At 57.0% G+C, this 25,445-nt stretch overlaps 2 protein-coding genes across 8 annotated transcripts; one reads left to right on the top strand and one right to left on the bottom strand.

Moving 5' to 3' along the window:
• Positions 1–10: 10 nt before the first annotated feature.
• On the top strand, positions 11–12,195 carry RNF40 (ring finger protein 40). 5 transcript variants are annotated; one of them, XM_032430780.1, is made up of 20 exons: positions 11–91; positions 201–404; positions 824–991; positions 1,126–1,267; positions 2,007–2,213; positions 2,760–2,881; positions 2,983–3,129; positions 3,223–3,297; positions 4,215–4,334; positions 4,431–4,610; positions 4,795–4,930; positions 5,794–5,915; positions 5,999–6,426; positions 6,513–6,630; positions 6,749–6,898; positions 7,066–7,278; positions 7,359–7,484; positions 8,476–8,616; positions 8,727–8,828; positions 10,760–12,195. In XM_032430780.1, exons 2-20 carry the CDS (start codon positions 273–275, stop codon positions 10,934–10,936), a joined length of 3,006 nt encoding a protein of 1,001 aa, XP_032286671.1. In that variant the 5' UTR covers positions 11–91; positions 201–272; the 3' UTR covers positions 10,937–12,195. The 5 variants fall into 5 exon arrangements, with proteins under 5 accessions (XP_032286671.1, XP_032286668.1, XP_032286669.1 ...); XM_032430778.1 differs by having other exon boundaries at positions 40–129; XM_032430777.1 differs by having other exon boundaries at positions 2,983–3,297.
• Positions 12,196–14,040: 1,845 nt separating this feature from the next.
• On the bottom strand, positions 14,041–24,988 carry ZNF629 (zinc finger protein 629). Of its 3 annotated transcripts, none has more exons than XM_032430784.1 (3): positions 24,965–24,988; positions 21,269–21,376; positions 14,041–21,113 (listed from the first exon to the last, which is right to left on the bottom strand). In XM_032430784.1, exons 2-3 carry the CDS (start codon positions 21,339–21,341, stop codon positions 18,580–18,582), a joined length of 2,607 nt encoding a protein of 868 aa, XP_032286675.1. In that variant the 5' UTR covers positions 21,342–21,376; positions 24,965–24,988; the 3' UTR covers positions 14,041–18,579. The 3 variants fall into 3 exon arrangements, with proteins under 3 accessions (XP_032286675.1, XP_032286673.1, XP_032286674.1); XM_032430782.1 differs by lacking the exon at positions 24,965–24,988 and adding an exon at positions 23,953–24,133; XM_032430783.1 differs by lacking the exon at positions 24,965–24,988 and adding an exon at positions 23,247–23,525.
• Between the last annotated feature and the right edge of the window lie 457 nt (positions 24,989–25,445).

The following is a 25,445-nucleotide window of genomic DNA, read 5'->3' as shown; positions in this document are numbered from 1 at the left end:
CCGGCATTGCCTGCGGCGCTTGCGCTCTGGGCTGAGGAGGCCGGTGACGTCCGGTGAAGTCCAAGATGGCGCTAGGCTGAGCCTGCTGCTGGTGAGGGGCCAGGGGCAGGCGGTGTCGGAATCCAGCAGGTGTGTGCGGGGAAGGCTTGGGGCTGCGGAGCGCTGGCCACATCCACATCTCTGCTCTCTGTCTTCTGCAGGTGACGGAAGTGCCGCTTACGCCTGCCTGACGTCTCTCGGGAGACCCTGCGCCGCTCCTCGCAGCCGCGGCCATGTCTGGACCCGGCAACAAACGCGCCGCCGGCGACGGTGGCTCAGGGCCCCCAGAGAAGAAGCTGAGCCGCGAGGAGAAGACCACGACCACGCTTATAGAGCCCATTCGTCTTGGGGGCATCTCTTCCACGGTTCGTGGGCTCCTGCCCCAGTCCTCACAACTTGCCGGACTCCCATCTCTGTTCTCCGCCCAAATCGTCTAGAACCTTTACTCGCAGTTCCCCCAAGCTTAGCAGGATCCACTTTACAGAACACTCTGTTGAAGGAAACCGAGGACATGACGTCTGCCTTCTTTTTACAGATAGGGAACCAGATTCCCAGAGGGCGTGTGACTTGTCAAAGACTTGAGAATTAGAAAGAGGCAGAAGCAGAACTCTCCTCACAATTAAGATGCTTTCTCTGTGGGTGTCTGAATCTCTTTAAATTTTGTTAGTGGTTAGTCTGGAGATACTGTCTTCTCCGTTCCAGTTGCTCTATTTTGTCTCTCTCTGTGATTGGTTTCTTGGGCCCTGCTTGACCCTCTCCTCGTCCCCTTTGTTTTCCTTGGTAGGAGGAGATGGACCTGAAGGTTCTGCAGTTCAAGAACAAGAAACTGGCAGAGCGGTTGGAACAGCGACAGGCTTGTGAAGATGAACTCCGAGAACGAATTGAGAAGCTGGAGAAGCGGCAGGCCACAGATGATGCCACACTCCTCATTGTCAATCGCTACTGGGCCCAGGTGGATGCCCCTCTGCTTTCCAAGACCTGGCCTTGATCCAGCTGCCAATCCTCAGACTACTCTGCTGGGAAAGGAGTATCATGCTGGGAAGCACCTGAGGGATTCATAACATTTTTGGTGCTTTCTCCCTTCAGCTGGATGAAACTGTGGAAGCCCTTCTCCGACACCATGAGAGCCAGGGGGAGCTGTCTTCAGGGACAGAGGCGCCTGGGACCCAGGAGGGGCCGACACGTGATGAGACCCCTCTCACAGAGCCAGGGACATCGGAGCTGAGGGGTAGGGCCAAAGCCCTAGGATCTGGGGAGCTTAATTAAGTCCTGGGAACGGTCCTGGAGAGGAGGGAACTTTCATATTAGTCTTCTGAATTCCCCCACCACCCTTCTCTCTCTCTCCCTCTTCTGAATTCCCCCACCACCCTTCTCTCTCTCTCTCTCTCTCTCTCTCTCACTCACTCACACACACACACACACACACACACACACTTGACTTTCTGTTTGGACAGCAAAATGCAGCGGGTAAGAACCCAGGCCCCAGGCTTTGGGATCTGAGTGACTTGGTTTGTAGTGCACGTCATGTTTGACCCTCATTTAGTTCAAAAAAGTATTAATATCAAGTGTTAGCTGTGTAGTTAGTACTGTTACAACCTCGGAAGAGACAAAGATAAGCGAAAAGAAATACTGCCTCTGCCATCAGGGAGGAAGTGATTTTAAACCATAAGTAAAAAGAAGAGGGGCCCTTGAAAGGGAATTAGTGTATGTGCACTCGTGTGTGGTTCTAATATAGATTGCGAAGGCGGAGAAGGCTTCCCTGAGGAATGATTTGGAAGCTCTGTGGCCTTGAAATTACTTTAGCTCCCTGAGCCTCCGTAGTTTCACTTTAATGATGGGCATTGCTTGTGCTGATTTAGTGAGCCATAGAGTACCGAAGGGCTCAGTCTGGAACTTGCTGTGGAGTGGTGGTGACTGCTGCTGTTCTCCTCCTGAGATCTTCATGAGGGTCTGTCCCTCCCTCACAGAGCCCCTGCCAGTGCAGCTGCGGCCCCCCCTCAGTGAGCCAGCCTTGGCTTTTGTGGTAGCACTGGGTGCCAGCAGTAGTGAGGAGGTGGAGCTGCAGCTCCAGGGCCGAATGGAGTTCTCCAAGGCAGCCGTGTCCCGTGTCGTAGAGGCCTCAGACCGCCTACAGCGCCGGGTGGAGGAACTCTGTCAGCGAGTATACAGCCGAGGTTAGTTCTTTGTGTCCCGCCGCAGAGGTGTCTGTCCCCATTTGTGTCTTGCTTGTATCCCCTCAATGCCCGAGCGCAGAGGCAGCCATAATTCTCCAAGGAATAAATCAGCCACTTTCTCAGGGAAAGGGGTAGGTTGTAGATGGGGCTCTGCCTTTGGTTCATGGGGTTGAGCTCTAGAGAGCTGGGTGGGAGGAGTTGATGCTTATGGGGCTACTGCCTTCCAGCTGGAGACCTTTAGAACACTTTGCACAGATTTTGGTTGCAGTTGCTGACCCACAAGGCACAGTAGCAAGGGCCCAAGCTTTGCAGGCTGACAGGCTGACAGGCTTCTCCCAGCCCTAATCCTGTCATTCTGGGCAGATGGCTCTCCTCTCTGAGCTGGTTTCCTCCTTTGTGCAGTGGAGATACAGACTCCTGGCTTTGTCATGAGAAATTGGCAAGACAGCTGGTGGATCACACTGGGCACATAGCAGACTCCAGAATGAGTTAGTACTTTGCCCCATTGCCCTGGACTTGGCTCTTACCCGAGCCCTGCCTTCTCAGGGGACAGTGAGCCCCCCGGTGAGGTGGCTCGGGCACGCACCCGGGAGTTGGGTCGTGAGAACCGGCGGCTGCAGGACTTGGCCACTCAGCTACAAGAGAAGCACCATCGCATCTCGTTGGAGGTGGGATTAAAACCAGGGCAGGGTTTGGGTTAGACGTGCACCAAGGCTCTCAGGGAGCCAAGTCCCCTCCTCTAAGCATCTGACCCTATCATTGTCCCCAGTACTCTGAGCTCCAGGATAAAGTGACATCAGCAGAGACCAAGGTGCTGGAGATGGAGACGACGGTGGAGGACCTGCAGTGGGACATTGAGAAGCTGCGCAAGCGTGAGCAGAAGCTCAATAAGCACCTGGCAGAGGCCTTGGAGCAGGTGGGGCTTGGGTACTGGGTCAGATGGAGCCATGGCTGGGTACGTGGAGCCCTAGCTTCTCTCCTCCACCCCCATCGGTCTGTCTCTCCACAGCTCAACTCTGGCTACTATGTGTCTGGGAGCTCCTCCGGCTTCCAGGGGGGCCAGATCACACTCAGCATGCAGAAAGTGAGTAGGCACCATTTTTCCCAATCCTTCCTGTAATCTTTTCTCTGCCCCACCCATGAAAATCTCCTCAGAATTAAGGACAGACCATCTGCATGGTCTGAATCTCTTCCCTGTCATTCATGGTGCTCTGTTTTATTCATTTATATATTTAATAAATAAGTGTTAACATTAAGTACTAAGCATGGTGCTTGGAAGTAGGCATCAGAGGACAAGAGACAAAAAGCAAAGGTTTCATGGAGCTCAGGTTCTGGTTGGGGGAACAAACAAGAAGTAAGATAGTTCATCAGGTGGTTACAGGTGCCCCAAAGGAAAAGCATAGAAAAGAAACAAATGGGGGCGCCTGGGTGGCTCAGTTGGCTAAGCGTCTGCCTTTGGCTCGGGTCATGCTCCCAGGGTCCTGGGATGGAGCCCCATGTTGAGCTCCCTGCCCATCGGGGAGCCTGCTTCTCCCTCTACCCCACCCCTCCCTCACTCGTGCACACGTGCGCTCTCTCACACATGAAAATAAATCTTAGAAAAAAAAAACAGGGAGAGGCAAATGAAAGTATATTGGAGCTGACTGGCATTCTTTGCTGGCTGGCTGAAGGAGGTGTCTCACAGAGGGCTCTCTCACTTCTTATTCATTGCACATTTTTTTGATGCTGTAAGGTTTGTTGTTCCCTGTTAATTCCTTATTTCAGGTTCCTTTTCAGGTCTTTCAAGAAGGCTACCCTGATTCCCTGTCAGTTATGAGCCTTGGTTCCCAGCACTGACCATGCAGTATTTTCTCCCACTTACCTGGGAGCCCTTAGGAAAGTGCTTGGGTTTGGCTTGTCCGTGGGGCTTCAGAATCCATCATTGCTCACATGTGGCGGGGATGTGAGGGAAGCAGGCATCCTGGCCTGGCCCTGCCTCCCACAGCCCCTCCCATTCCACAGTTTGAGATGCTGAATGCAGAGTTGGAGGAAAACCAGGAATTGGCCAACAGCCGTATGGCAGAGCTGGAGAAGCTGCAGGCCGAACTTCAGGGGGCTGTGCGGACCAATGAGCGCCTCAAGGTGGGCTCTATTTAGGACTGGGAGGGCCTGAACCTGCAAGGTAGCGGCTGGGTCCTGAATCCTCTTGCTGATCGTTTTTGGGCACCCTGGTCCTAGGTGGCCCTGCGGAGCCTTCCCGAGGAGGTGGTGAGGGAAACGGGGGAGTACCGAATGCTGCAGGCCCAGTTCTCGCTGCTCTACAACGAGTCTCTGCAAGTGAAGACCCAGCTTGATGAGGCCCGGGGGCTGCTGCTGGCTACCAAGAATTCCCACCTAAGACACATTGAGCACATGGAGGTATGGCCCTGGAACAGACTTCAGGGTCAAGGTGTTGCTGGCCTTCGCAGGCCCTGTGTGCTGCCAAGGGTCCCTTGGGAATAAATTCTTCCTAAGCCACAGAGGCCTGAGGTGGGGCGGAAGAGGAGAGGAGTTTGCCAGGGGGCTGAGGGGTTGTGTGGGTCCTTAACGCCTCAACCTACAGAGTGATGAGCTGGGGCTGCAGAAGAAGCTACGCACAGAGGTTATCCAGCTGGAGGACACACTGGCCCAGGTACGCAAGGAGTACGAGATGCTGCGCATCGAGTTTGAGCAGAACCTGGCGGCCAACGAGCAGGCGGGTATGTGGTGAGGACAGGGTGGGGTGGGGCCCTTTCTGGGATTGCTGGTCCCTGGTGTGGGGCTGCTGCTTATCCAGATGCGAAGGGTTGAGCCCCTTCCTTTTGCAGAGCCTCCTCTCCCTGGCCAAAACAGGGATCATACCACCTGACTCAAAGGCATGGTAAGGGTCACAACCAGCCGAGGTGGCTGACCGAGCAGGCGCAGCCAGAACGTGAGCTCTTGGCCCGGTCCGTGGTTCTCTGGCCTTACGGTGTCTTTCTCTTAGAGGTAGTCGTTCATTTCACAAAGTTTTTTGAATAGGACCTATGAGCCAGGCTCTTTTCTAGGCTTTGGGATTATGTCCGTGAACAAAACACAGACGATCCCTGCTACTGTGGAGCAGTATTGTAGTAAAGGGAGGCAACAAAGCGAAAAACAGACCACGTATGTTAGGTGGTGGCAAATATGTCAAGAAAAACAAAGCAGGGAAGAAAGATAGGAAGTGTTGGGAGAAAGGGGTTGTGATTTTGGATGGGAAGGCTAGAGAGGTGAAACTCAGAAGGTGACATTTGTTTAAAAATACAAAAGAAGTGGACTAATTTATTTTGGTGAATATTACAATTATGTGTTCCTTTAAAGGAAATTTGGAAATATTAGAAAAATTTACATTAACAGAAATAACAAATAGGCAGTCTTAAGTTAGTTTTGGGTGAGCTTTCTTCAAGCCTGGGTTATTACTTTGATGAGATCACACTGTATGTACGGCCTCAGTTTCCTTCTCCTCCACAATGGGAGTGACAGCTGTGGCTTCCCTTCTTCCCCCACTGAGGGGTTGGGCCCTTCATGCAGAAGCCGGTCTAACTCCTTCCCAACCCTCTCCCAGGGCCCATCAACCGTGAGATGCGCCACCTGATCAGCAGCCTCCAAAACCACAACCACCAGCTAAAGGGGGATGCCCAGCGGTACAAGCGGAAGCTGCGGGAAGTGCAGGCGGAGATTGGCAAGGTGAGAGGGGGCTGCCTGGGAAAAGCCTTGGCTGGACCCGGGTGAGCACTGTCTCATCTCAGCCCTGTTCTCTGTCTTTGCAGCTCCGGGCCCAGGCCAGCGGCTCAACCCACTCCATCCCCAACCTGGGCCACCCAGAAGACTCTGGCCTCAGTGCCCCAGCCCCAGGGAAAGAAGAGGGTGGGCCAGGCCCTGTCACTGCCCCCGACAGCAGAAAGGAGATGGCTTCAGTGCCTGGCGCCACCACTACTACCTCCTCAGTGAAGAAGGAGGAGCTGGTCCCCTCTGAGGAAGATGCCCAGGCCATAACTCCTGGGTCCCAGGGCCCCTCCTCCCGGGGCCGAGAACCTGAGGCCAGGCCCAAGCGGGAGCTTCGAGAGCGGGAAGGGCCTGGCCTGGGACCCCCATCTGTGGCCTCGGCTCTCTCAAGGGCTGATCGGGAGAAGGCCAAGGTGGAGGAGGCCAAGAGGAAGGAGTCAGAACTCCTCAAAGGTCTCCGAGCAGAGCTCAAGTGAGGCCCTATTCCTGTTTCCCTCCCACCCCTATCAAAGTAGCCTCCATCACCATTCACTAAGCCTTCCTCCTGTGTTTCCCCAGGAAGGCCCAGGAGAGCCAGAAGGAGATGAAGCTGCTGCTGGACATGTACAAGTCAGCACCCAAGGAACAGCGGGATAAGGTGCAGCTCATGGCAGCTGAACGCAAGGCCAAGGCTGAGGTGAGGACAGGTAGGGCCTGTGGGGCACGCACAGAGGCTGCCCTGGGGAGTTCTGACCAGAGCAGAGCCCTAGGTCAACGGGAAGCAGTGACAAGAGCTAACACTCTGGTGGCTGTAGGTTGATGAACTACGGAGCCGTATTCGGGAATTGGAGGAAAGGGACAGAAGGGAGAGCAAAAAAATTGCGGATGAGGACGCCCTGCGGCGCATTCGCCAGGCGGAGGAGCAGATCGAGCACCTGCAGCGCAAGTTGGGTGCTACCAAGCAGGTGCGACCCCCTTGTGGTCCCCTTGCTTCTGAATGTTGGGATTCCCTTAACTCCCTGTTGAGTGCTTCTAGCAGATGGTCCGGGACCACTCTGTTCAGCCCTGTTTTCCTGTGGTTTCCCCACGATCATCTCCCATGTTCCATCTCATCTCTGCCCGTTTACCACAGGAAGAGGAGGCTCTGTTGTCAGAGATGGATGTAACCGGTCAGGCTTTTGAAGACATGCAGGAGCAAAACGGGCGGCTGCTACAGCAGTTACGGGAAAAGGATGATGCCAACTTCAAGCTGATGTCCGAGCGGATCAAGGCCAACCAAATACACAAGCTGCTGCGGGAGGAGAAGGATGAGCTGGGCGAGCAAGTTCTGGGCCTGAAGTCCCAGGTATGGCTACCCTGGGCTTTCAGGGTGGAGCTAGAGGGGCCAGAGGCTCCCCAACACTGACTCACCACCCCTGACCTCAGGTGGATGCCCAGCTGCTGACCGTGCAGAAGCTGGAGGAGAAAGAGCGGGCCTTGCAGGGCAGCCTTGGGGGTGTGGAGAAGGAGCTGACGCTGCGCAGCCAGGCCCTGGAGCTCAACAAGAGGAAGGTGAGGCCAGGCCCGAGGGGAGAAAGCAACCTAGGATGGTGGCTCACAGCTGAAGCCCTCCTGTGCCTCCTCTCCCAGCCCAGCTCACGTCTTGAAAGCTTACTGTGTTCTAGTTCCTGTGCTGAGCCTTGTCCGTGCTGGATTGCATTTTGGTCTCATAACAGTTGTGAGATGGTGTTTGTTATTATCTCCTTTTCTCAGTGAGGAAATTGAGGCTTAGGGCAGGCAGCTGACTTGCTCAAGAAAGATTGGACCAGGAATTGGGGCTGATCTCCTTGGCTCCAGAATCCACTCTCTTGGTTAGCTGTGAAATAGGGATGCTGGTCCCTGTCACATAGTTGTATTAAACCTCAGGAACGTCTAGGTCATGGTAGAGGCTTAAGATCAATGTTGGTTTTCGTTTTCTTTCCCCTGTTTGGCTTTTTTTTTTCCCCATTTAATTCATTAATTAAGGCAGTGTTATTCATGCCCTTGCTATGAACCCCTGGCACTGAGTGCTGGGGAGAACCTGGAACAAGAGGGTCCTACCAGAAGTGGGAACCTCCAGTCTTGAGGGGCAGATAACCAGCCAATAATCCCACAGGTAAAATATGCTACTGCAGATCCCAGTAAGTCTTGTGAAAGAAAAATAGGGGAGCCTGTCTCGGGAGCTGAATGTAAGCTGGGGCCTGAGGGGGCCACTGGAAAGAAATAAGTGTGTTGTGGGAGTTGAGGGGAGCAGAGAGAAGAGCCCCGTGGAGGCTGAAAGATAGGAGAGAGCGTTATGCAGGTGAAGAAGTGAGTGTGTCAGGAACTGTGGAGACCAGGAGGAGGTGAAGGTGGAGAAGTCAGGAGGCAGGACTAACTCCAGTGAAGATACTGGACTTGGTCCCAAGAGCAAGAGTCACTGGAACGTTTGACACAGGCATCTGTGGACCATGGCTCCACACGCCTGACTCCCCAAGCTCAGGTGAACGGTCCCCCCCGCCCTTTCCTGTCCCACCTACCTCAGGCTGTGGAAGCGGCCCAGCTGGCAGAGGATCTAAAGGTGCAGCTGGAGCACGTGCAGACGCGACTGCGAGAGATCCAGCCTTGCCTGGCAGAGAGCCGGGCTGCTCGCGAGAAAGAGAGCTTCAACCTCAAGAGAGCTCAGGTGTGTGCGTGGGGCAGGGGCAGTGTGGCTCAGGGTCACTGGTGTGGCCTCGGGGCAGGTGGTTCAAGAGGAGAACCCTTGCGCTTAGCCTAGCCCTTCTCCTGCTCCAGGAGGACATCTCACGGCTGCGGCGCAAGCTGGAGAAGCAGAGGAAGGTGGAGGTTTATGCAGATGCCGATGAAATCCTCCAGGAGGAGATCAAGGAGTACAAGGTGGGGCTGTGGGGCTGAGTTGTGCCCCATCCACCCAGGAAATCTTAGATGGGGAGTTGGTGAGAGCTGTAGTGGATAGTCTGGGGACCCCAGAAATAAGTAGCAAAAAGTGGGCAGAACCTTGGTTATAGAGAATCGAACAACTAACCAAGTATCGTACACGTACTTGTGCCAGGCACAGTGCCTGGCTGGGTGTGGGAGGGCTAGGAACTAGCCTTAGTCTTAGATCTCTTGAAACTGACCATCTGTTAGAGGAGGAAGCCAAGTAATTCTGAGTGATGAGCATTGCGATAGCAGAAGCCAGGGGCACATGGCAGCTCTGGGGGCTAGTAGGCTTTCTGGAAGGAGTGTCATCCAAGGAAAATCTGAAGAATGAGGGTTGGCTGTGAGGAATGAGGATGAGAGGGTTCCAGCAACGGGAAAGGCAGAGGTAGAGGCCCTTCATGGAGAGTGGTGTGCTGGAGGACAGATTGCTGGGCACTGTAGTTGGAAGACAGAATGTGGGTTTTGTGGGGAGCAGGAAGGTTGGAGGCCTTGGACAGTGTCAGATCCTGAAGGGTGTGGTGAGGAGATGTTGGCTTATCCCGTAGGCAGTATGGAGACATCAAAGGGTTTTAAACCAGAGAGTGATGTGGTCTGATTTGCTGTTAGATTTGGTACAGAGGAGGTGAAGACTACAGGCAGAGAAATCTGTTAGGCTATTGGAGTCATTGAGGCAAAAATGGACAGGGAGCTAGCATGGGGTGTTAGTGACAAGTAGAGGAGGTCAGGAGATACTCAGGAGGCAGAAGTGCTTGGACTCAGTGATGGAGTGAGGGAGAGGGAGGTAACGAGAATGCTTGCATTCCTGATTTGAGAAGCGAGGGATGACAAGTGGCACATAATGGGATTAGGAAGACTGTGGAGAAGCAGATTTTGGTGGACAGTGTTGTGTCTCCAGGATATTGAAAATGAGGTACCTGTGGGAGGCTGGCTGGGAAGGCACTTGAAGCAGAGGGACTGTGTGGACAACAGGGGTTTGGGAGATTGTGAGTAGAGGCAGCAGTGGGAGCTGCATACAACTGTGGTCACGCAAGGAGGGTTTGTAGCATGGGGACAGGTCATTCTTTTCCTTTAGGAACCTCAAAGCATAAATGATAGGCAGAGGAGGAGAAGCCTGTGGTTTGGCCTTGAAGGAGCAGAGGCAGCTGGGGGGCAGCCATGGGGAGGGAGAGGAACACTTCTCCAGAAGAGATGGACTTGGATGGGTGTGGTTTGAGAGCTAGGGAAGAGGTGACACTGGGGCAGTAGGCTGGGCTGGGATTTCAAGCAGGGCAGAGGAAGAATGTTGGGGAATTTGGAGTTGAGGGAACTCCTGGAGTTGGAGGTGAGATCTGGTGGCCGGTGGGAGGTTTCAGGATAGGAGAGATTTGTAAAACCTTCATAGAGAAGAGTGAGTCCAGGGACCCAGCCGGATCTCTGGATGGCACCAGGGGTGGGCCCAGTTGAGGGTAGAGACGGCAGATTTCTAGTGGCACTGCTATGCCCATCTGTGACTTAGGTGCAAATGAAGAGAAGGTAGACAGTGAGCTCCAGCCAGGATTGGGGTTTTGCCAGAGAAGGCCAGCGGGGTGAGATCAAGCCCCAGGGCAGAGGAGCCCGGGCTGAGCCTGTGGGTTGTCAGCTTTGAGAGGGGAGGGGACATGTTGCCTGCTGGCCACCACTGAGCAGGGTAGAATTCACTCTGCTACTTTCTAGTTTTGAGAGCTTGCTCGGCCTCTGAGCCTTAGTTTCCTTATCCAGAGAGTGCTCTGCCCCACCTCTCAGGGTTCCGGGGAGAGTTAGATGGATTCTGCTATGTGGTGGGCTTAGCCTGGACCACCTCCTACTGTCAGCTCGGGGTCTGGGTGCCATCAGGACTGTGCCCGAGCTGATGCCTTTGCCCGGCCCAGGCGCGGTTGACCTGCCCCTGCTGTAACACCCGCAAGAAGGATGCAGTCCTTACCAAGTGCTTCCACGTTTTCTGCTTCGAGTGTGTGCGGGGCCGCTATGAGGCCCGCCAGAGGAAGTGCCCCAAGTGCAACGCGGCCTTTGGTGCCCACGACTTCCATCGCGTCTACATCAGCTGAACCCGTAACTCAGGGGACTTTGGAACACCCACGGACCCTGGGGGCTGTGCCTCCAGTCCCTCCTTACCCCATGTTCAGTGGCCCCTACCCTCCATTCCAGACCCTGTGGGCCCAGCCCCTGTCCACCTAGTTGGTTTGGGGGTCCCAGTGTGTGCTAGTGGGGGTGAGATCCGTCAAGCTTAGTTCCATCTTTCCCCCCCCCGCAGTCAGAGCTGTAGCCTAAGGGGCACCTGCCCTGCAGGAAGGGTCTGCTCTGAGCGGAGCACTCAGCTGAGCTTCCTGGAAGCTGGCCCTAACCCTTCGCCACAGGCTGACTCCTAGGCAGCTGTCTCCATGGGCCCATCCTAGTCCAAAGGGTGAAATCCCCCAGGCTGTGACCTCTTACCCAAGAGGAGGTTCATTCACTACCTGCTTACCCACAAGTGAGGACCAAGGGTGGGCCAGTTTCCCCAGCCCCTTAACTCTGGGGCCCAGGGAGACTCTCCAAGCTTGGGTGGGGCTTCCCTCCTGTGGAGTTCCCTGGGCTCTTTGGTCTGGTTCTTATGCCAAGGGCTGAAGGAGGTACCCCCTGGGTGGGGGGCACTGTCCTCCTCTTCTGGGAAACTTTGGCTGCTGCAGTCACCTTGCCCTCATCTCAGGAGTGCTGAACCAAGATCATCAGTCTCTATTCTAATCAGCCTCCCCACCTCCATCTCTATTTCTTTCCCAAGCCCATTTACCCCACCCTCCACCCCCCACCTCATGCTTCCCAAGACTCCACTGGGTCCCCAGCCCGGACCCTGCTTTCATCCTGATGGCCTTAACTGCAGTGGAGGCGGAATTTCCCAGGAGGGGAAGGGACAGACTAGCGGCTGGGCCAACTTCCAATCATTCCAGGTAGAGGAGCTTCATCTAACACCCTGTGACTGAGCCTGTCCCCAAGATGCTTCCTGTGCTGCCTGCCCAAGCAAACTCCCATGGGTTGTGAAGGCCGCAGGCAGGGGTCTGGAAGGTGGAGCTGCTGACAGGTGCAAGGGTCCATTCAGACCCATAGGCCCTGCTCTAGAGATGTCTTGTATAGGCTGTTAATTGTTACGAATAAACGTCCAACCCTCAGCCTACACTCCGAGTAGCCAGGCTTCCTGCCCTAAACGTGGTCCCAGATTTTAGCTGCTACACTTCTCCCGTCGCTGCCCTGGCTGGCATGTGAACCCCCAAGGGCCCGCGCAGAAACCTCACCCTTCCCACCCCCAGCATCTAGTTACATTTGGATCTAACTATGCCGTCTCGGATCCCAGACTGTGCTCGTGGGTGGAGCATGTCTGCAGGGAGAAAGCATCCTTCGTCCACCGTCGCCAGCCTGCCCCTCCTGCTCCCACCCGGTCCGGCTGACCCTCCCCGGAGCCCGGCAGCCCTGCCGGCCCCCTCCGCGCGGGCTCACCACGCCCCTCGCAGTCATTGGCCGCAGGGATGCTGGGAGCCTCGCGTTGGGTTCCGGGAAATGTAGTCCCTTGTTAGCCCCTGGCAACAAGGTCCTCGGTGGGGTCGGCTGGTTCCCGGGTTGTGACGGCCAAAGGCAGGTCTGGACCCAATCTGCGGACTGTCCCTTCCCACCGGCTTCACCCGCCCGTCCCCCCGCGGGCGGACAGATTAGAGCAGCGCAGCGGGTGACTTCTTTCATTGCAACTGTGTTCTCGGGAACCGCGTGTCGAGTGGTGTCTGTGGGTTCAATTTGCTATCGGGTCCGCGGGCGGAGCCTTCGCTGCGGCGGTGACCGGGCTCGCGCCGGGGCCGGTACTGACCGGGCTAGGGGCCGGAGTCGGACACATGGTTGTGGCGGCCGCAGGTTTGGCAGCAGTCGCGCCTTCGCAGGGCCCCGCGGCCTTTTCGACGGTCGCTTCTTCACGGGGGCTCGCGGCCTTGTCTGCCTTCGGGCCCCACCTGGCGTCCAGGGTTTCGGCGGGGTTGCAGCGGCTGGACCAGGTCGGAGTGGAGACGGAGACGCGGGCCACGGGGACTTCCGGCGCTGGGCTGGCCGCGGTGGGCACGCTCACCGAGACTCGGGCCGCGGCGGGCGATGGCATCGGGCCGTCGAGGAAGACTCTGCCACCCAAGGGCAGCGGACGCCAGGCTGGGAAAAACGCAGCATATTGCATCATAGAGACATGGGCATGCTCTGAGAGGAGGGCTGCGCCCGGAGTGGTCAGGGTCAGCCAATCTTCAGTGAGCACTGTCCTCTTTCTCAGCAATCTTCTCCACACGGGCTTTTTCAGTAAATATTAGTAACTACACATCGCCACCCTAGACGTCTCTGTTTGGCCAGTCTCTGTAGCCAAAGAAGTAAAAACTCGTGTCTAGAAGGCAATCAAACCACTTTCTCAAGCTCAAGGGCAGGGGATACAGATGCCAGAATTTCTGGGAGGCTGTGCCTTAGGGGCTGGTCAGGTCCCTTCACTCAGGAGGTTTGACCCCTGACAACCCCCAGTAGCCCCAAGTGGCCTCAGTGGCTGTGATACCCTGGGCCCCTAGGATGGGCAGGCCAAAGTTCCTCCTGGACCAGCCCTGACCTTAGCTGGCCTTGGGGGTGAGCAGATGTCGGCCTCATGGTGAAGGTGCCTGTTTTAGCCAGAACTAGGGCTACTGTGTGGTTGGCCACAGAGTCCAGTGGAGCATTTGACATTGACCACTCTCTTTAAAACTTCCTTGGACTATGGTGCTACACTCTCCTGATTGTTCTCATACTATATTCTGCTGGCCCTGTTCCTCCAACCCTAAGCTACACCCTCTCCTTTCTTTTCCACTACTCTCCCTGTGTCCTTATTCATGACTTTGGCTACAGCTAAGCTGCTAAGATCCAATTCTCTAGTCCAGTTCTCCTTCCTGAGTTCCAGACCTACAAAAACACCACCATGGCGGGGGAGGGGGGGGCGCAAGGTCGTCACTCTCCTCCCGGTGGTGCTCTACCCCCAGGTTCCTCAGACAAGATGCCCCACACTTCGGCTTCTGTTCTTTACCTGACCTCAGTCTCTGCTCAGTGCTCTGCTGCCCACCCCGTGTAATGTTATGTACTTTGTATCCCCCACCCCATTCCTGGCTCCTGCCCTCTGCCTCCGGTCACTTCCTCCGGCCAGTTTCCTGACCCTCTGCTGTGGCAGGGACCACGTCTGGGTCCACAGCCTTTTCTGCTAAGTCCCTGAACCAATCACTGTGCTCCAGTGCCTGTTCTTTCCCTGAAGTCCCCTCACTTCACTGAAGTCTCCTGCGCTGGGACCAGGACAGCGGACACAGAAGGCAGGATAGCCTTCGCTGCTCACCTCCCCGGGAAAGGCAAGTCCCTTCTCCCTTACCCCTCACCCCACTCCCTGCTTTCCAGATGGGGAAGGGGAGGGAGAGACAACGAGCCTGCCCTGGGAGTCTAGGCCAGGGAGGCACAGAGAGAGGGGAGAGAAAGCTTCCTGGCCGGGACAGAGGCAGGCTACAGGTTAGAGCAAGTGTGGATCTCAAGTGGCTGTTCAGGGGGCCATGGCCAGGCCTAGGCCCAGGAGATGGCACTGAGGCAAGCCTGGCACTGAGGATTCAGCAAGAGCAGCCCTGCCTGGCCAGACAGTGTGGAGCCCAGGGCAGGCCCAGGCAGGCCCAGTGCTGGGGGAGGAGAGGTTTGGCTGGGTGCAGAGCCTGCTCCCGGCCGTTCTGGTTCCCCTCACTGCCTTCCTGTGGATCTTGTGCAAGTGGCTGCCCTTCTCCGAGCCTCTCCACACAGTGAAGGCTTATGGGCTGCCTCCTGCGGTGAGATCTCCACCCATGTTTCCTCAGGGTCTAGGAGGCTCTGGTCCAGCGGTGGGCTGACTGGGCCCCACATGAACCAGGGGAGGTGCCACCAGCTTTTGGAACTAGATCTTCGGAGCTTTCCCTTGTGGCAGCCTGGGGAGAGTGCAGTTGTGGGGTGGTCAGAGAGGCCTCCCTAGGGCCACACGGCTGGACCGGAGCCAGCCAGCGCCAGAATCACCGGGCAGCCACCCAGGAGTCAGCAGGTCATGCTGGTGGCAAAAGCCAGGCACCAGTTAAGACCTTGGCTCTGCCACCATCTCAGCACGTTTCTCCCCCTTTCTCTGAAGGACGTGGATTTTAACAATCCATAAACCCTCGGGCTCCTACCCGCAAGCACTGTTCGGGGATTTGAGGGCATCTGAGCGAAGAGTACAAGGGGAGCCTGGGCCCGGCTGAGCTTTGGAGGTGACACACAGACCCTGGCTCTGGGAGAGGACAAGCTCCTTCAGCTTGCTCCAGGCTTGAAAGAGAAGACAGAAAACATCTGGGAAATCTTATTCCCTTTATTCTCTTCAACTAATCAACATGACCACCGGTGACACAACACTGTTATTGACACACAACACTCAAAAGTGGGGCCTCTCTTCACTCCACGGGGACAAGTCAGGTTGAGTGGGGCTTCCCTAATGGGGGCAAAGGAGTCTGGGGGCTGCTCACCTCAGGAGTGGGTGTCATGGAATCCCACCTCTTGGTTGTGATGGTTTCAAGTTTCCCCACCATTCAGGATTCATGCCCAGCTCTGTCGAGTTCCCATGTGACCTCCAGAGCCATAGAGGTTTCAAGTTGCACCCTAAGCTCAGATCAGTGTCTACTCTCCCCTCTGCTTTCACCGATGACCCTGTGACCGGTCTGTTGAGCTCCTCCACCAGGGCACTTCTGAAGTCAGGCCTGCATGGAGCTGGACAAGAGGGTTTGGCTACACTGTGCCTTCTGGACTAAGTTCTGGTGGGCATGTGCCATGACCATCCCCTGGGCCTTTGCCTAATCTGGCCAGAGGGACTCTGGACAGTGCCACCTCCCCAAGCCAGATCCCTGCTTAGTACCTCCCAAGATGTAGCTCACTCTGGGAGGGAAGCACCTGGGTAAAGAAGTTTGGGGAGGTGGGCAAGAGAGAACAGGTCACGCCCCAAAGGTCTCCGATTCTGCCCCTTTCCTGCTACGAAACCCCAGACCCCGACTAAGCATGTCCACATCATCCATTCAGTACCGGAGCCAAGACTGCTGGCCCTCACCCATCCCTACACATGCGAGCATCCTACTACATATGCTACACCCTAGTCCTCAATAGGCCGACGGCTGGCCTTTGACCACACTGACCACCTCCCCCCCGCCCTGGACTGGCCCCAGAGCCCCAAAGGCTGCTCTCTGGGACTCTTCTGAAGACAGATTCCTCCGACCTGTTTCCGAGGGGAGCTGTTTCTAGCTTTACAAGGGGTTTGTCTCTACAACTGGTTTCTTTCTACTACCATCTTAGAAAAAATCTGCTTTGACGTGGAGGATTGTCTCCTCTTCCTCAGTCTCCTAGGGACACTCCCTCTGTTGACGCTTCTGTCAGTAGAGATCCGGCAGGCAGGCTCCTTCTCCCCTCTCAGTAGTGCTTTCTGACCGGGCACTTGGGTGGGCTGGGGCTTTTATGCAGATGATGACGAGGGTCTCCCCACAATTAGCCAAGGCCTGCCTTTTCCTTCTCCCCAGCAGGCCTGGGCTTTTCCTCCTACAGTGTTCTAGATTTTGATCCTTTGAATTTAAGGTCATTCCTTTGGGGGCAGGAGAGATGAAAGGTGAAGGGCTTTCAGCTTTCAAATCATGGAATTAGAGGTCTCTTCCACAGCTCTGAGGAATCTGGGTCGCCCTCTCCAGGGGTGCGACTCCTGAAGGGCCCCTTCACCCGGCATCTCAGTTCTCAGACTCGAGGACCACGGTGCACAACCGGTGCGTGGGGTCCATGGGCACTTCCTTTGGACCCAGCACTGGACGGAGTCCTCTCCTTCTTTAAGGGTCTCCCGGGTTAGGGGGCGGGGTTCTTGTTACAGATGTTGTGAGAGTGTCCACTCAACCATTTCCTAGGGCAGCAGTCTCTCTCCCCCCGCCACACACACCCAGTCATGTTAGCAGGTTTGGCTGGGTTAATGAAAGAGTGTTACCATGTGGTGTGTGAGGACAGGAGATGGGCCTGGCAGGGGAATGGGTTTCTCATCTTTCCATTGCTCTCTGAAGGTTTCTGGCTAAGGAGGAGAGGAGCCAAGTGGGTGGGATCTGTGCCCTCCCAAGGCCATGATCGGGCTGGGTCATCACCACCTCGGAGCGCTCCAAGTACCAGGGTGAGGAAGGTGGCCAGGCCTCCAGATGCTCTTCAGGGACCCATGGCCCAGTCTGTGGGGTGTCTGGACGCCCCCCACTACGTGCCGGCTGGCTCAGCCCGCCAGCAGCCTGGCTAACAGCTCAGATGAAAGAGTGAGGTTGAAAAGCAGGTTGCTGGCTAATCAGAGCACTCTATTCTGTCGACTTGCTGTCCCTCGTTGCCACAGAGAACCCACACGTGGCTCTCGTTGACTTGGAGAAGAGAAGTCTAGGGAGGATTTAACCACACACAGGCCTTGAGTCTCTGAAGGGCTTTATTCTTTGGAGGTCGACTAGCAGCGGTTACCCCTCTCCACTGAGGACAGAATTCGAGGAGGTGAGCTGCCACGGCAGCAAGACTGGTGGCAGTTAGATTGCAGGAGACACCTCCTGACAGTGAGACCTGAGAATGGGCAGGAGGGACCCTGCAGCCCTGGAGGCCTCTCAGAATAGAAGTCCCCCATCCTGCCTGGCTGGGGGGAGCCCTGACGGCCTGAGCTGGGATCTGCTTGCACTTGCAGCTTAACAAGCTCCCGGAAACGGGGAGGACTGGGCAGCCCCGAGTTTGCTGGGTTCCATCTGGACACGGCTTCACCTTGGTTTGCTTTCCTCAAAGCACTCTAACAGAAATCCCTCCCTGCCCCCTAATTTTTTTGTGATGGTTCCCCAGTATTCTTTAAAAGTTTCTATGCACCCCAAACTTCAGCCTTTAAAAAGGCTCGACATTGCTTTTTCTTTTTCCTTCCCCATTTTTGGGTTCTTCCTCCTAAGGAATTCCGTGGGCCTCTTCCTCTAACACGCAATCACCTAAGATCGGCCTCATCCCCCAAGGAACCCCCAGGGCAGCAAGCTGAACTTTCTCTTCCTAGTTCCCTGGGTCGTTTCTTCTCTGTGGGCCTGGGGGCTCCTCATCACTTATTTTTCACCTCTCCCCACACTAGTCCCCAGCTGAGCATTTTCCTCAGTGTCATTGTCCAAAGCTTCTGGGAGAGAGGCTCCCTCTGAACTCCAGGGGGAGAGAACACTGCGGAACAAGTTCATGGAAGGCTCTTCTACACCTTCTGAGGGTCACTCCTCTCGAGTCAATGCCATTGGATTCCCTGCACTTCCCCGACCCTATAGTTTCACAAGGATTTTGATACAGTTTTATAGGGTTGTCTAGAGACGTATTGGGACCTCTTCCTACAATTAATAGGGCTTTTATCCACTATGGTTTATAGGGTTTTTCTGCTACAGACTTAAAGGACTTTTTTTTTTTCCTACATATTTATAGGGTTTCTAACCCAACAGTTTTTCTCTACTGCCTTATTAAGTGGTTCCCACCAACAATTTTATAGGGTTTCTCATCACTGATGTAAAAGCACTATTTTTACCCAGGGTTCTTTATCCTCCGCTTCTCTACAACCTGATAGGGTTCTCCTCCTTTCCCCACATGATTTTTGGGGAGCTCCAGTGTTCCTCTCAGGAGAGAGAGGCCCCTGGTCTCCAGACCCATTTCACAAGGTGACCCCTGGGTGGCAGCTCCTATGGAGGAGGAGGGCTGCGACTTCCGTGAAGCCGTCTCCACACTCAGGGCACAAATAGGGCTTTTCTTCCAAGAGGGTCTTGGGGTTCTCCCCGTCCCCGTGGCTGCTGCCCCCCGTGGGGGTGGGGGCCTCTCCCTCCCCTTCCTGGCTTGTGGACAGGGTGGCTGGCTCTGCGGGGGGTTCCTCAGGGGTGGGGGACTTTTCTTGGGTGTGGGTCTCCTGGTGCCGGGCGAGTGCCAGGCGATCGAGAAAGGAGGCCCCACAATCTGAGCAGCTGTAGGGCCTGGCCCCCAGGGGGCTCCTGAGGTGCTCCAGGAGGACTGAGGAGCTCTTCCCCAGCTCCGGACTCTTCTGGGGTTTCCCAGCTGCATGGACTTTCTGGTGCAGCAGCAGCTCAGAGCTGAGGCCAAAGCTTTTTTTGCATTCAGGGCATTTAAAGGGCTTCCCACTTAGGAAGGGACTGGGCCCGGCACCTTCCCCTAGACCAATCCTATAGTCAGGGAAGAGAAAGGGCTTTTCATTGCCGTGGGTGAGCTGATGTTGGAGGAGCACAGCGCGATCCAGAAAACTTTCTCCACAGTGGGAACAAATGTAGGACTTGGAAGAGAGCAGGCCCAGCCTTTGGCTGAAGCTCTCCTGCCCCTCGGGCATTTTAAAGGGCTGTCCCGGGGGTTCAGCTCTGCCCTCCGCAGCCCCTGGGTACGAATTGCCTCCGAAAGGGAGCCTGGGGGGTCGGAACTGAGGCGCCTTGGGGGCCGGGTGAGCGATGAGGCCGTCTGCGTTTTTGTAGGGGTTTTCGCCGATATGGATCCGCTGATGCTGCATGAAAATGCCCTCGTCATTGAAGCCCTTTCCGCAGACAAGACACTTGTGTGGTTTGGCTCCCGGGGGTGGCGTCAGCAGGGCGGAGTCGCCCAGCCCCAGCAGGCTGTCGCCCTGAGCTCTGCGGGCTGGGGTCTTGCCCCTTTCGTGGACCACCCGATGCTGCTCCAGCTCGTGCGCCTCCAGGAAGGCCTTCCCGCAGTCGGAGCACACGAACAGGTTCTCGTCCATGTGGGTGCGCACGTGGGTGATGAGGTTGGAGCTCTGGCTGAAGCTCTTGCCGCACTCGGGGCACTTGTAGGGCTTCTCGCCCGTGTGCGTGCGCCGGTGCTGGATGAGGTGGGAGCTGCGGATGAAGCTCTTGCCGCAGTCGGAGCACTTGTAGGGCTTCTCGCCCGTGTGGATGCGCTGGTGGCGGATGAGGGTGGAGCTCATGATGAAGCTCTTGCCGCAGTCGGCGCAGATGTAGGGCCGCTCGCCGCGGTGGATGCGCTGGTGGTTGATGAGGTTGGAGCTGACGCTGAAGCTCTTGCCGCACTCGGGGCACTTGTAGGGCCGCTCGCCCGTGTGCGTGCGCTGGTGCCGCAGCAGCGTGGCGCTCAGCGTGAACGTCTTGCCGCACACCGGGCACTTGAAGGGGTCCTCGCGCAGGTGAGTCCGCTGGTGTTTGATGAGGGTGGAGCTGTGGCCGAAGCTCTTGCCGCACTCCAGGCACTCGTAGGGCTTCTCGCCGGTGTGCGTGCGCTGGTGCTGGGTCAGCTCCGAGCTCTGGATGAAGCTCTTGCCGCACTCGGTGCAGCGGTACGGCTTCTCGCCGGCGTGGATCTTCTGGTGCTTGAGGAGGTTGTGGTTCTGGCCGAAGCGCTTGCCGCACTCGGCGCACTTGTAGGGCTTCTCGCCCGTGTGCGTGGCCTGGTGCTGGATGAGGTCCGAGCTGCGGTAGAAGGCCCGCCGGCACTCGCCGCACTTGTAGGGCTTCTCGCCCGTGTGCGAGCGCTGGTGCTTGATGAGGTTGGTGCTCTGCGTGAAGGCCTTCTCGCACTCGGTGCACTTGTACGGCTTCTCGCCCGTGTGCGTGCGCTGGTGCTGCACCAGGTTGGAGCTCCAGCTGAAGCACTTGCCGCAGTCGGGGCACTTGTAGGGCTTCTCGCCCGTGTGCGTGCGCTGGTGCTGCACCAGGTGCGAGCTCTGCGTGAAGCTCTTGCCGCACTCGGAGCAGGTGTTGGGCCGCTCGCCCGTGTGGATGCGCTGGTGCCGCAGCAGCTTGGACCACTGGCTGAAGCTCTTGCCGCACTCGTTGCAGATGTAGGGCTTCTCGGCCCCGGAAGGGCGGCCCTGCACCAGCTCCCGCAGGCTGGGCTCATTGGCCGGCACCACCGGGGGGCTGTTCCACGGGGTCAGAGTCCCCCACTGCCAGCTGGCCTCACAGGCCTTGGTCCAGTCAGACGGGGTAGGGACTACCTCGGGGGCGGGGGGATCCAGAGGGGCCTGGTGGTCCAAGGGGTTGGGGTGACCCATTGGGGTTGGGGAGTCCTGGGGGACTGAGGGATCCTGGGAGGGTCTCTCCAGGGGCATCTCTGATGGGTCCTTGAATTCTGGACTCGGAGCTGGATCTCCCAAGATGATCTCCTCCCCAGAACTTTCCTGCTGAGGGCTCTCCTCTTCATTCCCACTCTCGGCACCTACAGAGAGAAAGGGAGTCTCCAGCCCCCATCTCCTTTCAGAACACGGGGTTGGGTCTCTCTTCCCTCCCCTGGGTGTCCCCCAGAGTCTGGGCCCCTCCCTGAACTGGGGCCACTGTCTTGTCAGGACTGCAGTCCCTTCTTGTGCCCCTCACCTCTGTGAGCATCGTTGGGGCTCTGTTCAGGACCCTGCAGATCAGGGCCCCACAGCGCCGACTCAGGCTCCATCCCAGAGCTCAGGACTGCCCAGTGTTCCAGGGACCCTGGCGGAGAGGGAGAAGAGAGGAACACACAATGGGAGCTGATCTGCCTTTCTTTACTCCCCAAGCCCCCACTCCTTCACCTGCCTTATTCCGCCTCATGTGAACTTCAGTTTCCCACCTCCCCATTTTTCTGGGCATCAGTTCTCACCGTGGCCCCCCTACCCCTGCAGGCCTGATTCCTGCTCCAGATCTTAAGATCACAACTAAGCCAGTAGGTGAATTTAAGTGTGTAATTAAAAGCTCATCAGTCATAACCATTTGAACCCAGACTGGGGGCCAGAGAAGTATCTGACACCCACAGGGGAAGGAGGCTCTCACCCCACCCCTCTGATGCCCAGAGGCTGGGAAACCTGTTATTTTGCTAATCAGAGGAAGCTCATTAAGACTCTAATTTTCCTCCTTAATGGGGCTGCTAATTGGGACCAATAAACTTTCCTTATGAGCCCAGAGAACTGACAGTGCCTGGAACACTTGAAGAGTTAAAAAAAAAAAAAAAAGAGAGAGAGAGAAAGGAAAAAGAAAAAAAGAAAGCATGAAAGCAATCAGATTTCCCTGAGGGGATGGGGGCCCTCCAAAAGGACTGGGGCATTTTCCCGTTATCCAAGCACAGAAAGAAGTTCAAGCCAGAGGTGTGGGGGTGGGGTGGGGGCAGTTTGAAGCCATGGGAGGCTTCTACAGAGACGACCTTGAGAGGGAAAGGAAAAGGAAAAGGGAGAAGGGGAAAGTGTGTGGAGACCGCCCAGCCGCTGACTTGGTGCTCGGTGCTCATGCTGTCCTCCTTATCTCTCCGGATCCTCCCCACAGGCCTGCGAGGGGACCCAGGAGTCAGGCTGTCCATTTTACAGATCAGGAAATCAACACTCAGGGAGATTTCTCCAAGGTCACAGGCTGGGAAGTGGCAGAGCTAAGACCAGAAATGCAAGGTTCTGGGTCTGGCTCGCCCCAGCCTCTGCAAGGGAGATGACCTTGGGAGTCACGTGAAACTCCTAAATGTGGACGGCTGGCAGGAGACGGGTGATGAGGAAAGCTCAGACAGAACCTGCTGGCCACGAGGCGGAGAAATCCCCAGGACCATCCGCTTTCCTTGGCTTGTTGCATCCAGTGACTAGGCCTGACAGTATGCGCGGATGACCTCAAAACAGTACTCCCCGCTGAAGCCCCCCATTAACACTCCCATCCTGGCACCCCTTCTTCTATTTCATTTGTTGTTTTCTTGTTGCCATATCCCATGCCTAGGACGGTGCCTGACACATAAGAGGTGCCTTACACATTTTGTGGAATGAATGAAGGTGAATGAGTGAGATGCCCCTCGTTCCTGGAAAACCTATCTGGTCTAATGCCTTTAAAGGTCAGTTTGCAAGGGGCTGGCACCAAAGGAGCAGGCGTTCAGAGTGGCCTCCTGGTAAAACTTAGCTACAGCTAGCTATCACTCCAAAACGGGTGATAGGATTCCAGCTTGAGGGAATAAGGTCTCAGGAGCTAAATTCTAGGTTTCCACGATGTTTAGAGCCTTAACAGAGTCCCTGGGGAGGGTCCGGGCTTCGAGCGGCTGTGTGGGAGGGGCACTGTGTGTATGGGGGGCAGTGGTGCAGGAAGACATGGCCAAGACTCACGAGGAGGCAGCTGGGAGGCAACCGAAGTGAAGCAGGAGCGAGCTGAACCCTGCCAAATAGCGGTAGGAGAGACGGGAGTTGGATTTTGGGAAGTAAATTAATTTCTTCATCTCTGCAGCTCTTTAGGCCATGAAATGTCCCCTCCCCCATCTGTAAGTGTCCTTGGAGCGGTGGGAGCAGGGGCCTCCGCCGCGCTGGGGGCTGCCTATTCTGAAAGGCCTGCTGGGCTTGCCTAGGACAGGTAAGAGCTTATGTACCTTGACTGTCCCGAGAAATTCAAGCTCAGCGGTCCCGAGCAGAAGGGAAAGGGTTAAAGTCAAGGCCTCCATGGAGTAGGAAAGTGGGAGCACCGAGGGAGGCAAGAAGTGCTGGGAGCCCACCCAGGCACGGGCCCCGGGGCACCCGCCTTGGACCTCGGGCCGGCCCCACCGCGGAGGGAAGGAGGGAGGGAAGGACAGAAGGAGGAGGCTGCCTCGCAGAGAGGTGTGGAGAGCGGCCCAGGGTGACCCTGACATGGAGGCAGCTGCGAGAATGCAGCCGCCCGGGCCCCGTTCCCCCCCCCCCCGCCCCCCACGCCCGCACCGGCGCAGACCCTGGACTTCTGCTCGGGCCGGTCCCCGCGACCCTCTTCCGGCTCCCGGGCCGGAGCCCCGCATCCCGGCCTCCCCCGCCCGCAGGGCCCCCAGGATTCCGGCGCTCCGCGGCGGCCCGGCCCCGCCGGCCGCCCAATTCCCTCTTCCCAGAATGCTCACGCCCTCCCTCCCCTCCCCCACAGCCAGACCCTCGCGCTCTTCCCAGAATCCTCGGCCCCTCGCGGCCCCTGCCCGGCCCCCACCCCACCGGCGCCCGGGGCGGGGAGGGGGCGCAGCCCCGCGCGCCCCCGCCTCCCGCGCCCCATTGTTCCCGGCGGCCGTCCCGGGCCCTCCGGGCCACCCCCCAGGAACCCAGGCGTCCCCAACTCACGGCTCTGGGGTCTGGGGAAGGCCGGAAGGCAGAATCCAGCCCCAGGGGACTTAACCCCTTGAATGCCCTGCCTCGGGGGGCGGGCTGGACGCCGAGGACTCTGGGGTCCTTCTCAAGGGGTGATCCCAGGCTGAGGACCCGGGGACCAGTTCAGGGTGACTGGGACGGAGCAGGAAGTGACCCCAGCTTCCCGGGCCCCTCTAGCCTGGAGTCAGAGCATCAGCTCTATGGGATTTAACCCTTTGCCTCCCGCAGCCTGGGAAAAAAAAGAGGACGGGGAGCGGGGAGGTGGCCGAGACGCCCCTCTGTCGGTCTCCCACGGGAGCGGGTCCTCGGGGGGAAGCCCAGATGCCAGTGGGGGGTCTCTGGATTGCTGGCCACTCTCCATCTCAAAGGGGCTCTGCCAGCGGCAAGCCCGATCTCGGATTTGGTGGCTGCTCGTCCCCTGGGGCCTGCCTTTGTTGGGACTCAGACCCAGGGATGGGGCTCAGATGCCTGGGTTGTGGGGTGGGAGCGGGGACTGGCTGGGCAGGTGCTGAGAGGGAACATCCTACAGACTGAGAATGGCTTAAATGAAGTACTAAGTCCTGGCAGCCAGAGTTTGGGCTGAGGGGACCAGTGCAGCCAGGATGGATTTGTAGCTCGCTTCTTCCCCCGTTAGCTCTCCTCAGAGCTGCCATGGTGGCAGGAGGGAAGTCGGGGGGGGGGGGGGGGGTTTCCCTGACCAGGGAGGGCCGTTCCCAGCAGCTCAGGGGGTACCCGGCTCATAGCAGGAGAAACCCTTAAAATCCTAAGAACGCTGTCTCCTTCACCCAGCTTCCCAGCCAGGCGCATCCCTGTCTTATCTCTGGCTCCCATCACCTTTGACACCTCACTTCCACCTCGGGGCCTTTGTCCCTCCTGCTCTCCCTTTCTCTGCTCTGTTTCTCACAGCATCAGCTCCTGACAGAACACGTGCATGTTTGCCGTCCGTCTGTCTATACCCATGCCTTCCTCGCGTGCACACACACACCTTAATGTCTGCGCCTCTTGGACTCACTGCTGTCTCCCCAGCTCCTGGAACAGACTGGCATGTAGTAGGTGCTCAGTTCACACAGTGCAGGGGATGAAGTCATCCTCCTGCCTCATCCATCCATTTCTGGATCAACCCCCAGGCGGGACAGCTGTGGCAAAGTTGGGCAAAGCTGGGCTCTGGCTGCGTAATCACATTCATGGTTCAGACAGCCTCGCTGTCCACCCCTCACTCTGAGGGACAGATGAGGAAGAGGCTGACTTGGGATCTGATCGGCGCTCACTACTGTCTCCTCCCTGCAACGGTTGCAAAAGCCTAACCTGGCCTGGGGGCAGTAAGTCGGGGGAGGGGGGACTAGACGGAATCTGCACCCTGGAGGCTGACAGAGGAGTTTCATTTGACCTACACCCTTTTTGGTGGCAGCGATGGTGGTGGTGTGTGTGTGTGTGTGTGTGTGTGTGTGTGTGTGTGTGTGTGTGTG

Source organism: Phoca vitulina, unplaced genomic scaffold (genome assembly GCF_004348235.1).
Source record: "Phoca vitulina isolate PV1807 unplaced genomic scaffold, GSC_HSeal_1.0 scaffold45, whole genome shotgun sequence".
NCBI lineage: Eukaryota > Metazoa > Chordata > Mammalia > Carnivora > Phocidae > Phoca > Phoca vitulina.
This window is presented reverse-complemented; position numbering and strand designations above follow the sequence as displayed.

What these genes read in the sequence shown, in the direction of transcription:
- RNF40 (XM_032430777.1), top strand. Translation starts at nt 273, where the DNA reads ATGTCTGGACCCGGCAACAAACGCGCCGCCGGCGACGGTGGCTCAGGG. An exon ending in GACACATTGAGCACATGGAG is followed by an intron (nt 4,611 to 4,794) that starts GTATGGCCCTGG and finishes CTCAACCTACAG; the next exon opens with AGTGATGAGCTGGGGCTGCA. An exon ending in TCAACCTCAAGAGAGCTCAG is followed by an intron (nt 8,617 to 8,726) that starts GTGTGTGCGTGG and finishes CTCCTGCTCCAG; the next exon opens with GAGGACATCTCACGGCTGCG.
- ZNF629 (XM_032430784.1), bottom strand. Translation starts at nt 21,341, where the DNA reads ATGGAGCCTGAGTCGGCGCTGTGGGGCCCTGATCTGCAGGGTCCTGAA. An exon ending in CCCCAACGATGCTCACAGAG is followed by an intron (nt 21,114 to 21,268) that starts GTGAGGGGCACA and finishes TTCTCTCTGTAG; the next exon opens with GTGCCGAGAGTGGGAATGAA.